The 13,348-nt window shown below is 44.0% G+C and overlaps 1 protein-coding gene across 1 annotated transcript in view; it reads left to right on the top strand.

The window, feature by feature from the left end:
- The window catches only part of KIF26B (kinesin family member 26B), a 382,899-nt gene that overhangs the window by 107,612 nt on the left and 261,939 nt on the right, over positions 1–13,348 (top strand). The window contains exon 4 of the mRNA XM_010852942.1: positions 2,824–2,993. Coding sequence (XP_010851244.1) covers positions 2,824–2,993 — 170 coding nt within the window. The remainder of the gene's footprint in view (positions 1–2,823; positions 2,994–13,348) is intronic.

Below are 13,348 nucleotides of genomic sequence, written 5' to 3'. Positions count from 1 at the left end.
TACTTTGCCAACAAAGATTCGTCTGGTCAAGGCTATGGTTTTTCCTGTGGTCATGTATGGATGTGAGAGTTGGACTGTGAAGAAGGCTGAGCGCCAAAGAATTGATGCTTTTGAACTCTGGTGTTGGAGAAGACTCTTGAGAGTCCCTTGGACTGCAAGGAGATCCAACCAGTCCATCCTGAAGGAGATCAGCCCTGGGGTTTCTTTGGAAGGAATGATGCTAGAGCTGAAACTCCAGTACTTTGGCCACCTCATGTGAAGAGTTGACTCATTGGAAAAGACTCTGATGCGGGGAGGGATTGGGGGCAAGAGGAGAAGGGGACGACAGAGGATGAGATGGCTGGATGGCATCACTGACTGGATGGACGTGAACCTGGGTGAACTCCGGGAGTTGGTGATGGACAGGGAGGCCTGGCGTGCTGCGATTCATGGGGTTGCAAAGAGTCAGACACGACTGAGCGACTGATCTGATCTGATCTGATGTCCACTAATCTCCAGTTCTTTAAGAGTTAGAGTTTCTTGCTTGGCACAAGGTAGCCAATAGCTCTCTTTTAAGGAGGCCAGTGCATGGAAATTCATTTGCTGGGTGACACGGTGAAAAACTGTGTGCCCACAGGGTCCTTGCATTCCTCGTGGGCCAGACTCAGGAACCTGGAACTGCCTGGAAGCCCGTGCCTCTGAGTTAGGCCGTCATGTTATTTGCCACACATCCTACTGTCTTCTATGTGGGTTCACAGGGCATGTGCCAGGACTGTTCCTACATAGAGAGGCAGAAGAATGCCATTCCCTTCCCTCCAAACTTCAGATTATAGTGACACTAATGAAAAGGAAACAACACAAGCAGAAGATCAGACGGTAGCTACAGCCAGTGAATGCATTTTATAAGTGGTAACAAATTGCACAACTCACGCAACTGGTTTACTGATTTTTTTTCAGTTGTCTTTGTGTATTAAAAGCAGTGTATGTGTCCCTTGGATTGTAGCTGCTTGATGAAAAGAAAATGGTGCTACGAATTTTGCAGTTTTATGGGGGGACATTGTCCAGGATGGCATCATGTACCACCAGTGCTTCATCAACACCCATTTTGTGCTGACAACAGAGTGCACGGCGGTGGCCAGGTCCCTGATTGTTTCAGCTGCCCCCGCTCCAGCCTGCCTCATTCCTCTGGTAGAGTGGCAATTGGCTGAGGGGAGCCCACACCCCATGGGCAGCAGAGGAAGCCCCAGGGCAGCAGTCCCTGTGTCTGCAGGGGATGTCCTCCAGGCCGTTGGCTGTCTTTCCTGCCTGCTCTCTGCTTTTGCTGATGTAGGCTGAGTTTCCTTACCATACGTTTAATGAATGAGAATAAGAAAGTGTGTGTTGGCAGAGTTACAGCTGAATAATGCCAAGGCTTTCCAAGTCAGGGCATGAATTGAAGCAGAGCAAAGTTTCAAGTCTATGGGGCTCAAGAGTAATGGCTATTCTTCTAATAATGAAAAGTACAAATGTTTTATGTTCAAAGGTTAACAAATGGACTCTTTCACTGGCCTTCTGGCCTGCTCAGTTACAAAGTAGAAACTGTTCCTGATCTTTGCTTTATTGCTCTTGTATTTTCTAGGCAATTAGAAACATTTTCCACTCAACATTTAAGAGGTTTGAACTGCCTGGAGACCAGATTTTTTTTTTTAACAAAACTAAAAAGTTTCCTTAAAAAAAAAACAAAAAAAAAAACCCAACAGTTTTTCCTTTTTGTAAGTAGACCGAAGTTTTAAAGTACCAGGCTTTCGAAACAGCACACTTAGACTTGCCAGCATAATTGTTGCATTTGTCATGGGATTAGCACTTTCCAAAAGTATATTTCTTTCTTTTTTTTTTTTTTTTTACTTTTTTTATCAGTCATTTACTTTTTTTTTTTACTTTTTTTTTTTTTTTTATTCCTTTATTTCTCATGTGTTCCCCATCCTGAACCCTCCTCCCTCCCTCCTCCCTCCCCATACCATCCCTCTGGGTCGTCCCAGTGGGACGACCTGTATATTTCTATACAGGTATCTAACTTTGCCCAGAAGTATGGTTCTTCATGGTCTATTATGTGCATTTAGGCAAAATGGACCCATCCCTATCCACTAGAATTTGCATCATGAAGTCAGTTATTGCCAATAAAATGGAAACCATTTATCTTAATGAACCAGTAGGAAAATTAAGTCTGTTGAAATGGTCTAAACCACCCAAGAAAAAAAAAAATTAGTAATTCATGCTGGACTGTATCTATTTTTATGAGCTCCTCCAAGTCATCTCTTTGCTGACTGCCTACAGCAACAACAGTAACAAATAGTGTTTTGTTTAATTTCTTAGGTTCTTCATTAGCAGGTTCACTTCTGCCTTAATAAAAATGATATCTTTGTCCCACTTGTCTGTTTGAGAGCACTGAGGGCCATTCCTGGTAAGAAACCAGCACTAGTTGGTCTTTATTGGTCTGGTCTTGGGCTGCAAATAGTGTTGATTAATGGCCCCTGCTTTCACCTCCAAATGGAAGGGAGACACAGACGTAATTGAAACTTACAATGTCAGAGGATCATTTTATTCCATTACATTTAATGAAAATGCGGTATACTGCTAAAATGCAGGGAAGTGGCCTCGGAGAAGCCCTGGACACTACATGTAGTGTGTAGTGTCACGTGTCATGAGTGGATGTGGGGAGTGTGTTCCTCCCAGTCCCCCCCTCCACCCCCCATCCCCATCTCCCTTGCACTCTGGCTTCGACCCCAAAACAGAGAGGCTGCCAGTGGTGGTCAGGAAGTGCCATGAGCCACAGGTAATGAGCTCAATATCCGTTTTCCTTGTCAGATCTCCCAGCTGATGACAGAGCCGGGCCGGGAAGGCCTAACAGAGGCGGTGCTGAATCGCTACAATGCGGACAAGCCTTCGGCCTGCAGCGGCGTCCCCGCCCCGCAGGGCTCCTGCGTGGCCAGCGAGACCTCCTCGGGCACCTCGGTGGCTGCGTCCTTCTTCGCCAGGTAAGAGAGGTGCCAGAGCCTCAGCTCTTTCAGGTGAGCTCACCTGGTTAGCCTCTCAAGTGGACCAGTTTAGCTAGAACACCAGCAAGAGTTTGGGGCTGTTTGACTTGGCTCTTTAAGTCACAGTTTCTTAACCTCAGCTCTTTGACATCTTGGGCCAGATAATTCTTTGTCATGAGGACTGCCCTGTGCTTATAGAATGTTCAGCAGCGTCCTTGGACTCTACTTGCCAGATTCCCGAGGTACCTTCCCTGTTTGTGATGGTTGTTCAGTCATCCAGTCGTGTCTGACTCTTTGTGACCCTATGGATTGCAGCATGCCTGGCTTCCCTGTCCTTCACCATCTCCCAGAGTTTGCACAAACTCATGTCCATTGAGTTGTTGTGACAACCTAAACTGTCCCCAGACATTGCCAAACTTTGCCTGCGTTAAGAACCTGTGTTGAGAATACGTGGCTCTAAAGATGGTCTCCACTTGATGCGGACTTTTATGGGTGCAGCCCCATGGCTGGTGTTTCCAGAAATGTATTCTCACTATAGAAAATGAACTGCTTAAAATTTAACTATTAAATAGATGGCAGTTTTCTTCCTTATTGACAGACTAGCTGCATAGTTGTCAAACTATCCAGCTAATTCCAGAAACTTAAAAAAAGAATGCTGAGAAATAAAAAAGAAAGGTATTTCAACAATGTTTTCTGCCTAATTTTAGCAACACGGCAGAGACAGGGCAGGAGACAAAGGACAGCTGGGCAGGAAAGCACTTCAGAGACTGTCTAATTTGATCCCTTATTTTATGAAAGAGGAAACTGAGGACCAAAGTTAAACTGTGAGGTAGTTTATAGCAAAGCCAGAAATGGAAACCAGATTCCTCTGCTTTTTTCTCTGTGACTCATTCTCTGATATTTGGAACTGAACCATGGAAAGCTTTCTGTACCTAAGATTCGTGAGCTCCTCTTCCCTGACAGCTTAGTTGGTAAAGAATCTGCATGCGATGCAGGAGACCCAGGTTCAATCCCAGGAAGATCCCCTGGAAAAGGGAATGGCCACTTACTCCAGTATTCTTGCCTGGAGAATTCCATGGACAGAGGAGCCTGGCAGATTACAGTCCATGGGGTTGCCAAGAGTTGGACAAGACTGAGAGACTAGCACTTTCTTTCACTTTCACTTACCTGTAGAAAACTTTCTGTACTTAAGATTCGTGAGCTCCTGAGTCAGTAAAGTGTATACTAAATAGCATCAACTATGAAATCAGAAGGCTACTTGGGTTTGAGTTCCTGGACTGCCTCAGTGTCCTCATCTATAAAATGAGGGTAATACCTATTCCTCAGGGTTGCTCTGAAGAGTAAGATGATTGTAAATTATAAAGTATGTGCTATACAAATGATAATTCACTATGGGCTTCCCTGGTGGCTCAGCTGGTAAAGAATCCACCCGCAATGCGGGACACCTGGGTTCGATCCCTGGGTTGGGAAGATCCCCTGGAGAAGTGAACGGCTACCCACTCCTGTATTCTGGCCTGGAGAATTCCATGGACTGTATATTCCATGGGGTTGCAAAGAGTTGGAAGTGACTGAGCGACTTTCACTTTCATGGATGTCACTGGAGTGTCAATAAGAAGGAACATTGTTCGGCTTTTCTTGTTATCCTTAGGAATGGTAACATCCAAAGCACAAATCTGATGAAGGGACTCTGATTAGGAAGGGAGTGGGTTAGAGGAGGAACAGAGACTGACATCTTGGATTAAGACACGATAAAGCCAGCACACGGGGCTTGTTGGAAGACTAGTTTTGAGGTCCCAATTGTTCCCTGGTGCTATGTGTATTGTCCTAGGAACAATTGGGCCAACTTGAATGTACAGGACACAACAGGAAACATGTATGTAGTGGCCTCCTGACAACAGAGTCCATCACGTTAGCTCTTTCTGTACGTGAATTTCTGTGTTGTCTGGGACCACTGTACAAGCTTACTGGGAGGTCATATCCATGCCATTCAAGGAAAGAAGAAAGAGATGGAACAGAATATGAGGAAATGCCACAAGCACAGAAGACCCCAGGTCCTAGGTAGGCTTTTAGAACATGTCCGGAGGAGGGTGACCAAATGGTGAGGAACGAGGAAGCCATGTCCTGGCAGGTTTATTCTGGAGATGGGAGCCCTCGTCTATCTCACGGGCCATCACATAAAAGGGATTTGGATGATTGTATAAAACACCCTATTATGTGGGCAGAGGCTGAATAAAACCTAAAGATAAAAGGGAGGGCTCTCTCAGCTCAGGATGAACAAGAACTAGCTCACAATTCACACTGCCGCAGGAGAGAGCAAGGTCCCCGTTGCTGAGGGAGACCAAGCTTGCATTGGGTGACTACCCAACCTTGTTTCTGGCAAGAACATTCAGTGCCCAGATGGGAGCTGATCTCCTGAAACACTGAAATGCCTTCAGTTCAGAATCCATCCAGAAATTTTTATAGATTGACTAACTCACACACACACACACACACACAAACAGAAAAAGGCTTTGACGTAGGAAGAAATAAGAAGCTATGGGCCCTGATGAATACTGTTTAGGGAGAACAGTGTTTGCTGTTGGGAGGAAACCAACAGTGTTGTCAGAGTCAGGGAGAGGATGTCAAGATGTGATGGACCTGGAAGGCCAGAGTGCTGTACAGAAGGTGTGTGGAGGCCAGCTTTCATGTGGATCAGAGGAGGATTGGAAGAATGGTGAATGCCTGGCAAAGATGGCCTTCCTGAGACTTTTGCTTGTACACGAAGGAGTAGAATGGAAACATCAAGACGGACCCAAATGAATGGGCCAATGATGTCGGCTGGGGCTCACCCTGCAGCTGATGTTAGTGATAAACAAGAACTCTTGGTTTCAGAATGGCAGGGACTTCTGATATGAGCTTTCAAAGAGCTGGAAAGAATTCAGAGGGCTGCCTAAATCCTTGTTATTGCTTTCTTTGTGATGAATTTTGATAGCACTTGAAGCTTAATGGTTTAAGGCATTAAAAGTACATGGCATGTTTTTATTGCCACATGTAAAATAGCTAGCTAGTGGGAATCTGCTATATAGCACAGAGAGTGCAGCTCAGTGCTCTATGATAACCTAGAGGGTGGGATGCGGTGAGGCAGGGAGGAGGCTCAGGAGGGAGGGGCTATATATATATACTTAGAGCTGGATTCACTTCGTTGTGTGGCAGAAACTAATATGACATTGTAAAGCAATTTTATATGTATATGTATGTGTATATATATATGTATAATAAAAAGGGATCAGGACTAATAATGGAGATGTAACCTTGCATGCCATAGCTGGGTGATCAACGTTCATATAAGAAATACTTACATATAGATATAGGAAATATAATTGGTTTATTACATAAATTAGCAAAATAAATCTTTTAAACTAATTTTTACTGGAGTATAGTTCATTCAGCATGTTGTGTTAATTTGAGGTATACAGCAAAGTGAATCAGCTATATATAAATCATCTTATATTGAAGAGGGAATTTAGCATAAAATATCATCAACTGAAGAGACTAAATATTTCTTTTTAAAAAAGTACATGGCGTGGGTTTAAAGGGTTCGCAGTATATAGTGAAGGGGAAGTACCATGTGAAAAAAGATAATTCTTTAAATAGACATATATATTTATATACTTTAAATATATGTTTCAAGAATGAATATATATATATATGTTCCCCCACACCCATTACCCTGTTTGCTCTGCTGTGCTCGTCAGGAATCATTGGGCCTCATATCTCCAGGAAGGGAGGCAGCATACTGATAGCCACGCTGTCACTGATGGGGACCGGAAGCAGAGGGCTGAGTGATGTGCCCGAGGTCCACACTGTCAAGAGAGAACCAGGGGGGTGCCTCACATCGTTAGGTCCCCAAAGGGCCCCGTGAGAAGTCAAAACCAGCCGGGCTTATGCTGTCAAACAGTAAACTGAGCTCGCAATCAGATGAGCTTTTTGTTTCTGCTGGAGTGAAGCTGTGTGAGGTGATGGTAGAGGTGGCTTTCAGTGAGGGTAAAATCTGGATCTGCCACTGGTGCCAAAACTGGAAACAGGTTAGTGTTTATGTGGAACTTTATGTGGAAGAACGGGAGCATCTCTCCACATCGAGACTGGGGGCAGAGCCAGCTCCTCGCAGCTGTGCTCACCACTTTTCAACTTGTTCGTCTTGAGTGTGTGATGGACACACCTCCCTGAGTCTGCAGGGCTCTGGACTCCGCGCAGCTCCTCATGAGCACAGGGGGACCGGCCTTCAGGGACAGTGCTGGCGTCATGTTCTTTCACCTAGGAGTGGCGCCATTTGCCAAGTGTGTGGCCATCCCTGGCTGACGTTTACTGAGCGCTCAGTATGTATCACTCACTGTACTGAGCTCCTCATGGGCAAAATCTCCCTTAATCCTCAGAGTAACTTTGTGATGTAGATCCTGCCACTTCCTCTGTTTGATGAGCGGAGAAAGAGGCATCCTGAGTCAAGTCTCCGGCCCAAAGCTGCTCAGCTGGAAGTGGCAGGAAGGGAGCCATCGCGTGCCTTCTCACCTGTGAGCCTTGATGCTGTTCTCTGTGCTAATGAGTAGGCCCAGGAAATACTTTACTGCAAGGTTTTCCCACCATAATCATGAACTGATGATCATTGCTGATAAAACCCTAGAAGTAAGTTGGCCCTGCAATCAGTTTGAGAAGATAAGCGCAACAGCGACAAAACCTCAATTTGTTGAGGGCTGCAGATGTCCACTTTTTTTTTTTCCGTGATACAAACCTTTCTTTTAAAGTGTTTACTTTCTGGAGCTATGGGTAGAGTTCTGAGTGGACCTTGTTGCATTTCAGATTTAACAGCTATAAAGTAAGAATTGCAGTTCTGAATAATACTTTTGACCAGGGCTGCCCTTCGTGTGGTCTCTCAACGGCACATACTTACTGGTCTGTGGTAAGTGTGGAAATTCAGAGGAACAATTTAGCAACTTCTGTAGCAAGTTGACAGGAGTTTTATGCCTGTTGAATCTAAGAATAAAAAAGTAGGGCTTGAATGTAATTAGGAATAAAAAGAAAAAAAAAAAGATTCTTTCACCAGATAGTTTCAGAAATGCAGCTTCAGAAAATGCATCTGTGTGTGTGCTCAGCTGTGTCTGACTCTTTTGCGACCTCATGGACTACAGCCCGCCAGGCTCCTCTGTCCATGGGATTTTCCAGGCAAGAATACTGGAGTAGGTTGTCATTTCCTCCTCCAGGGGACCTTCCCCTTTCAGGGATTGAACCTACATCTTCTGCATTGGCAGGTGGATTCTTTATCACTGAGGCACCTGGAAATCCCCTGCTTTAGAAAATATTGAAGCCCCAGTAGCTTGTTCTTCTATATCTCCCTTGCCAGCCTTTCTTTATTTCTTTAAATATGAACATTTTGTGACCCCATGAACTATACAGTCCATGGAATTCTCCAGGCGAGAATACTGGAGTGGGTAGCTGTTCCCTTCTCCAGGGGATCTTCCCAACCCAGGGATCGAATCCAGGTGTCCCGCTTTGCAGGCGGATTCTTTACCAGCTGAGCCACAAGGGAAGCCCAAGAATACTGGAGTGGGTAGCCTAACCCTTCTCCAGTTGATCTTCCTGACCCAGGAATCGAACCAGGGCCTCCTGAATTGCAGGCAGATTCTTTACCAACTGAGTTATCAGGGAAGCCCCAAGTTTAAGGTATACATGGTATACCTTACATAATTTGTCTTACATGTATTGTGAAATGATTACTGCATAGGTTTACCTAATACCTATAACCTCATACAGATACAGATCCAAAAAAAGAAAAAATAATTTTTCCCCTTGTGATGAGAACTCTTAGGATCTCCTCTCGTAACAAGTTTCAAACATGCCATACAGCAGTGTTAACTATAAGGGGAATCGGATGAAGGTCGTCAAAAGGTACAAACTTCCAGTTGTGAGATAAATACTAAGTACCAGGGCTATAATGTACAATATGACTGTAGTTGAGATTTACTTAATTATGTACTTTGTGTTTTAAAAGTATGAAGTGCATGAAACCCTATAAAAACTCTTGGGTGAATCTTCAGCATTGCAGGTTGAGGTAGTGGAATCCTAAGTTTAATTTGAAGAGCAGTGAACAAATTCTGGATGATGCCTAGAACTGCCAGGGACTCTGGTAAATTAAATGAATCTTTCAGGTGATCTCATATCTTTGCATTGATGTTCTTTCCCAAATAACCTGACCGATAATCATATCGTTGTTGTTTTAAAGCTTCTGGAGGATTTTAATCTACATTCAGATCAAGTGTTGGAAAAAATAGTGAAAATTGCCAGATATCACACGAGCTTTGCTAAGACAAGTTCAAGTATGGCAACACTAGTCCTGCCATCTCTGTGGGGTTGGTGAGCACATGGGTTTTCAGATGCCACTTGTTATTGTAATATTTTTTTATTTGCAGCTTTTGCCTTTACTTCACAACCTTTGTAAGACCGTATGTAACTTTTACCAAACTCAAATGAAAATTTCAAGTAAAATTATATAAAGGGCATTTCTGGTTATTAATATTTTTTCATTTCTCTGTTTGCTTAATGTCAGTAAGTCCTTTAAATCTGTTTTTGTAGGTTTTGTTTGTTTCAGATGACTGAATGCCTTCTCCAGTATTCTGGCCTGGAGAATTCCATGGACTATAGTCCATGGGGTCGAAAAGAGTCGGACGAAACTGAGTGACCTTCACTTTCACAAATCCTTACTGTCTGTCTGTCTGCTCATTGTTGGATCCACCATATTATTTATAGCTTCTCCCTCTCTTTTCCTCTGTTTTTCCAGTAACAGGGTCCTTTTGTGATTATTGACTCTCTTCTTGAAGATTCTAATCTTTACACAGTTTTTTTTTCTCTGTTGATTAAAAAGACATAGCTCCTGGAATTTTCTGCATACATTTTTATGTTCACCTCAATATCAGATTGTCCTCAAAGTTGTTTCGTAGGGTTCACTTGCTCTGTTTTCTCTCTCTGGCTTGCCAAGCTGTTTCTCATTTCCTTTGGCTGACTTTTTGCCTTTTGCCAGAACTCATTCTTTTCTTAGGGATGTTATTATATTTCTGTCCATCTCCACGTCTTAGGCAGTTTCTTCCATCTTTGTTCTTAGACCGTTTCTCGTATCACCTAATGGCTTTTTCCAAGGCCCCTTGTCATGCAGTTGACTCTTATGACTGACTTAACCAGCATCCCTTTGAGGCCAGAGATTGCTGTGGCATTAAAACCTAGACCAACTCGGATCCTGGATTGGGACTAAGCTGAGCTGAGTGGGCTGACACCCAGCTCCAAGGCCTTACCTCATATGAGTCTCTGTGTTCATCTCCCCACCCCACCCCACCCCACCCCGCTATCACAAGCCCTGCTCCTGGTACTCTGTGAACATGTGCTGCTACACACACAGCTCCTACTGCTACAGAGGAGGTCCTTCCTAAAAGCCATTTTCCACATTCTCGCTGACAGGCAGCTCAAATAGTGCCTTGTTTAAACCAGGTACAGCAGATGCTTTTCATATATAATCTTGTACAGTGAAGGCTTTCTTTAGTCCCTGGGCATGCTGACACAGAGCAGTAGTAGTTGGTTATTTGCAAGGAGCTTATTAAGTCAAAGAAGGATGAGAGGGAGTGTGAAACTGCTCATGGTTCTTCTGTTCTTCCATCAGGTACAGTTCCCTTAGGGATGCTCACATCTTCCATTATAAATACATCAACAGTTATTACCAGAGAAGAACTATCCTAAACACGCCAAAATTGGTCTCAGGTGATCCAGGAGGAGAAAAATGGAGCAGGGTGAACAGATCTGACTCTTCTCTTGCTGATTCTTTGTGGAGACGGGGCAGCCTTTCTGCCCCCGATTTTGTAGATTAGAAGTTCATTTCCAGCGCCATGTCTGTTACAATAGAATGATAACTTTACAAAAAACAAACCAAAACAAACAAACAACAAAAAAAAATGAGAGGGGCTTTTAGGAGCTCATGTTGTGGACTTTCTCTCGATGATTATTGTATTTTTCTGTTTTGTCTGCATTGATGTGTGCACCTTGGTCTCCTCACTTGTTCTAGGGTCTCATGCTGACTCACTGCCTATCCCCTTCCCCTTTGCTTCCATTAACTGTCCTCCTCTGCCACTCCACCTCCCTGTCTGCCTCTTCCACAGCTCCCGTGGAAGTGGGGCTGCTGTTGACCCTTGTATGGAACACCTGTGGTCAGGACCAACATACGTAATTGTGCCCTTTGCTCTCTGGCTCGGACTTGACTGGTCGAGCTGTGGTGCCTCTTGCTGAGGGGCTCCGTCCATCCAAAGGGACATCTACTGCTGAGAGATAGGGTCTGGGCTTGTATGCCCCCAGCCGCTCCTGCTCCTTCCTTGGGGGCTAAACCGTGGCAGGGCAGTGATCTTTGAAGGCTTAAAGTGGGAACCAAACACCTACCCTCTGAGTTTCTTGTTTATTTATTCCTGTCAAGTCATAGCTTTACTTAGAAAAGACTCCATGGACTTCTCAGAAAAGAAGGGACTTGTGCTCTTGTATATTGATGCAGTGAATGTTTAGGAATCATAGCCATATGAATACAGTTTTGCTTGAACACACAGCAGTTGCAATGTGGAGGGAAAACACGAAGAAGTCAAATGTGTATTTAGCGCTGTCAGATACCAGAGGCCCCAGGAAATAGTTTAAGGTATTTGCTGCATGAAGAAGTAAATCCTTGATTGTTTATGAGAGACAGAGAAAGCGCTGAAGAAAAAGTGGCCACGATTCTACACTATTATCCTTTGTGTTCAAAAAAAATCCTAAAACACTTTAAATATATAGCCCTAACAGCAGTACCCAACCCCAGCGAGCTTCAGGACTGTTCTGGTTTGAGGTGTGCAGACTGTAACAGAAATGGCACTCATGGCTTGGTCCACGCCATTCTGAACTGATGGTCTCTGCTAAAGAAAAAAAGTGGTCAGTGTTCGCCACTCATCTCATCTCCTGCCACAGAGAATGTGTGAGATACGGCATCTTCTGACCTAAACGAGTCCTTTGTTTGATGGATGGCCAGTTGGGGTGCTGGCAGTCAGCTCACAACACCTGGGAATCATTTGTGGAGTTTTCCCTCAGCTGAAAATCCAATTCATGCCTCGGTGTGGATGTTAGAAGGCAAAGCAGTTCAGTGAGACGGAAGGATCCTGCTGATTCTTGTCAAATATTCTCAGGGTTAGGCATCCTGGTTCTTACTGTACAATTTGAATGTCTTTTCTACTCACGCAAGGGTGGGGAAGAGGAAGAAGATCATTAGATAAAGAAAGATGGAGTTGGCCCGTGGTTGAATCCACAGTCTGCCACTGACATTCTGACTTTAGGCAAGTAACTTAATCTCTCTAAGCCTCAGTTTCTCCTTTTAAACAGAGATCATCATATCTTTGTCATAAAATTACGGTGAGAATTAAATGAAAATGTGATCCTACTTTGTAAATGTCATCTAAATCCTAGAGATGATGTTAAGATGGCATTTGCTATGTGCTGTGCTTAATCACTCAGTCATGTCCAACTCTTTGCAATCCCATGGACAGTAGCCTGCCAGGCTCCTCTGTCCATGGGATTTCCAGGCAAGAATACTGGAGTGGGTTGCTATTCCCTTCTCTAAGATTTGCTATGAAAAGGATGAAATTCTACCCTCGTGGGAAATCCAATGAATTCTCAATATTCCCTTTTGAGCAGGTGACTTTTGTGATGCTTACCTTTATATTGTGCTTACATGGCACCTTGTAATCCAGCCTAATGACTACCTAGGGACCTCCAAGGTGATTGTAAAGATCCAGCATCATGCCTCCGAGCAAAACTGCCATCACAGGGGACTGAGGACCACAACTGGCTCTTAAAGCGTCACCTGGAAAGAATGAAGCAAAAGATTGAAAACATCAGTGATGCACACAGAGAGAAATTCTGTCCTCCCTGATGGGACTCTAGCTAGCTGACTACACACTTCTGCATCTTCCTTTTTGTGGTTTTATAGTCCTAGCAAAACTCCCAAACAATAAGAAAGAAAAACAAAAGGAAGAGGGGATGAAAGGAGCAATTAAGAATTCTATGACCATATATATACCTTGGTAGTGATTCAGGGGTCGGGAGCTGGAATTCTGCCATGACATTGACAATGAAAATTAACCAAACAGGGAATAAAATAGAAGTAAAAGAGGGAAATATTCACTCTCTTTGTTAATACCCTCAAGATTTGAATTGGGAGCTGAAGAGGGAGGATTCGGTGGCATGGAGTCGATTCAAAAGAATAGTGGAATGACCTGTGTCCTGAAGGAGAAGGATGGGGAGAGGACACAATTTTATCTACTACTTATTTC

The sequence above is a fragment of the Bison bison genome, unplaced genomic scaffold (genome assembly GCF_000754665.1).
Source record: "Bison bison bison isolate TAMUID 2011002044 unplaced genomic scaffold, Bison_UMD1.0 scf7180017864317, whole genome shotgun sequence".
In the NCBI taxonomy this organism is placed as follows: Eukaryota; Metazoa; Chordata; class Mammalia; order Artiodactyla; family Bovidae; genus Bison; species Bison bison.
The sequence above is the reverse complement of the archived record's forward strand: the minus strand, read 5'-3'. Positions and strand labels throughout refer to the sequence as shown.